The sequence below is a fragment of the Austrofundulus limnaeus genome, unplaced genomic scaffold (genome assembly GCF_001266775.1).
Source record: "Austrofundulus limnaeus strain Quisiro unplaced genomic scaffold, Austrofundulus_limnaeus-1.0 Scaffold443, whole genome shotgun sequence".
NCBI classification, from domain to species: domain Eukaryota; kingdom Metazoa; phylum Chordata; class Actinopteri; order Cyprinodontiformes; family Rivulidae; genus Austrofundulus; species Austrofundulus limnaeus.
This window is the reverse complement of record NW_013952845.1, coordinates 154,063-156,647: the sequence shown is the minus strand read 5'-3', so window position 1 is coordinate 156,647 and position 2,585 is coordinate 154,063. Positions and strand designations below refer to the sequence as shown.

The window sequence follows — 2,585 nt, the reverse complement described above, 5'->3', positions numbered from 1 at the left end:
ATATTTAAGTTAAATATTTAGGTAAATATTTAGGTAGTCACCTAAATATTTACCTAAATATTTAGGTAGGTAGCTAAATATTTAATTTGTAAGTTAAATATTTAGTTTATAAACTATGACATTTATAAATGTATGAATCATATGGTTAAAAACTGACTTTGAAAAATAAAAATCTGTCCTTTATTTCTTATAAAAGACTAAATAAAACAAAAATAATGGTGATAATTTTTGATTGTGTAACTTTACAAACGGCACCCCATATGACCMCCTCCAGGTAACATTAATGCTAAAAGCTTCCAACAATCCCTAACCTCTACCTTCTGGCTTCTCTCCTGGTGTTCCTGTGTGCCCAAAGGCAAAGCAATCATTAGTTTTTGAGCGAGCGTGGACGCTCAGCAAACAAAGAGAAAGCAGGGAGCGGTTCAAGGGGAGATGCTCATGTCAGATACATTTAAAGGCTGAATGTCACTCAGGTGAGTGCATAAGGACACAAGTGCTGCTCTGAAATCTCTAAATAAAAAAAAAGTTGGAAACAGATGAAAGGAGCCTAACTTTTTGTTGTGTGAAAGTGTGAATTGAAACGATGAGCGGAGCACTCCTTCACATGCTGGTCTTGTTGACACTCAGCCGTCAGCCTGAAAGTGACCTGAAGGTCACAGCTTCCTCTCCAGAGGAGGAGAGGACGTTCCGAGGTTCTCGCTTTGAGCTCGTGGCTCTGAAGCTCCCTTTTCACGGTGCCCAAAAGTGGTGCGAAGAGAACGGAGGAAGTCTGGCGATGATCCCTGATGAAGACACTCAGCTTTTTCTTGAGAGGCGCATGGACTCTGGAAAGGACATGTGGATTGGACTGGAACCGTCAAATCAGCAGCATCTTTGGAACGTTGATGGTAAGAACTGCAGTGTTTTCAAAGAGAAAGTCAAATATGCTAAAATGTTACAATCAGAACCTTTTTAATTAAATGTTAAATATTTTACTCTGACAGCACATTAAGAGAGTTATAGCTGCTTTGACACCAAATAAATTTACAAAAAGTAAAACTTCTTTGCAGAATTATCCACTCATTCAAGGCATTAAGTGTTTATTTTTATCATCAACCATCCTTTGGCTTCTTACTTTTAGTTTGACTGTATCTGCAGAGGTTCAGCTTGATTTTCATTAGAATTTGGAACTAACTGACCCTAATAATGACAAAACATCTTAAAGCAAACTATCATGTTTCACAGAAGCATTGTGGCGGGGGGCTTCTGCTGTGTCTTTAAATCTGAACATTTTATTTTAGGATCAACTGGTCAGAAACGATTCTAACAGAAAAAATGTAAATAAGCTGTGGTGGCTTTAAAGTAAATAAAAAAACATTGAATTTCTTACAGGCTGCTTGTGTTGGAGACAAGTTTTAAACTTTTTAAATTATTGTTTGTTTGGTTTTTTTTGCCTATGATTCCCAGACATTTTTGTTATGTGATGCTTTTCCACAAATGTGACGCTTAAGACACTCAAATTAGTTTTGTGTTTTAAAAACTGTCATTCCACTGACTAAAGAGACTAGAGGCAATGTCATAGTAAAGAAACGTTAGAGAAAATAACACTAGAGCAGTGACTTTGACAAGTCAAACTTTCCAATAACCTGAGGTGCAGCTTGCCTGCATGTCTAAATGTTGGACTATAGATTTAAACAAGGCCCTGCAGGTTTCATATGAATAAAAATAATAAAGCCAATATATTGCTTACTTCATTCCTGAGTTGTATTTTTCATTAAACCAAATTTGGAAGATATTTGAGAATATTTATTTTGCAGCTGCCCTGGCTCGTAATGCAGGAGCCAGAGAAGTGTGCAGGWGGAGCCTTAAACTGCAACAAAACCATCTGCCTTTTTGATTTGACAAGTAGTCAACTGTCAGTTTTGACTTGTGTCATGTCATTGGTACAATTTTTCTATTTATTTCAAAATACTAATGTTTAATTCACTCGTGTTCTTTTCAAAATATCCATTAATCAACAGCATCGWTGTTTTAATCATCTCTTCTTCATTATATTGTTTGAAAAGCAGCAATCAAGAGTTGATCTCTGTGCTGTCTCGTTACATTCTGCATACTGATAACTCATTAGCAGCTAGGAAAAAATATGTTAGAGTATTCTGTTCTATGCGGGGATTTGTTTTATTTATTTTATTTATTGTTAATCTTTACCTAGGCAAATCCCACTGAGATCACAGATCTCTTTTTTTCAAGAGAGGCCTGGTTCTGAATGTATTACTGTATGTTAATTCATTTCAGAGGGCACAACTTCATACTACATGCAAACATTAATCCAAAAGCTGAAAGTTTTGATTATTTTAACTGCAGCACATTAAAAAGGCTCAAGTTTTTTTTAATATATTTTTTATATCAAACAACTTATAATCCTGCTAAACTGCATTCATTCATGTTTGAGTCATACGGAGCCCGCGAGGGGACACGGGGATTTTTTTCTTTCGTTACCATGCAATACCTTTGCGTTCCCTCGTAATACCTTTGCGTTCCCTCGTAATACCTTTGCGTTCCCTCGTAATACCTTTGCGTTCCCTCGTAATACCTTTGCGTTCCCT

General features: G+C 36.3%; 1 protein-coding gene across 1 annotated transcript in view; it reads left to right on the top strand.

Moving 5' to 3' along the window:
* The first annotated feature begins 429 nt into the window (after window positions 1–429).
* The window catches only part of LOC106529432 (polycystic kidney disease protein 1-like 2), an 11,303-nt gene continuing 9,147 nt past the window's right edge, over window positions 430–2,585 (top strand). The window contains exons 1-2 of the mRNA XM_014024852.1: window positions 430–473; window positions 628–887. Of these exons, the coding sequence (XP_013880306.1) occupies window positions 463–473; window positions 628–887 (271 nt within the window). The 5' untranslated portion in view covers window positions 430–462. The remainder of the gene's footprint in view (window positions 474–627; window positions 888–2,585) is intronic.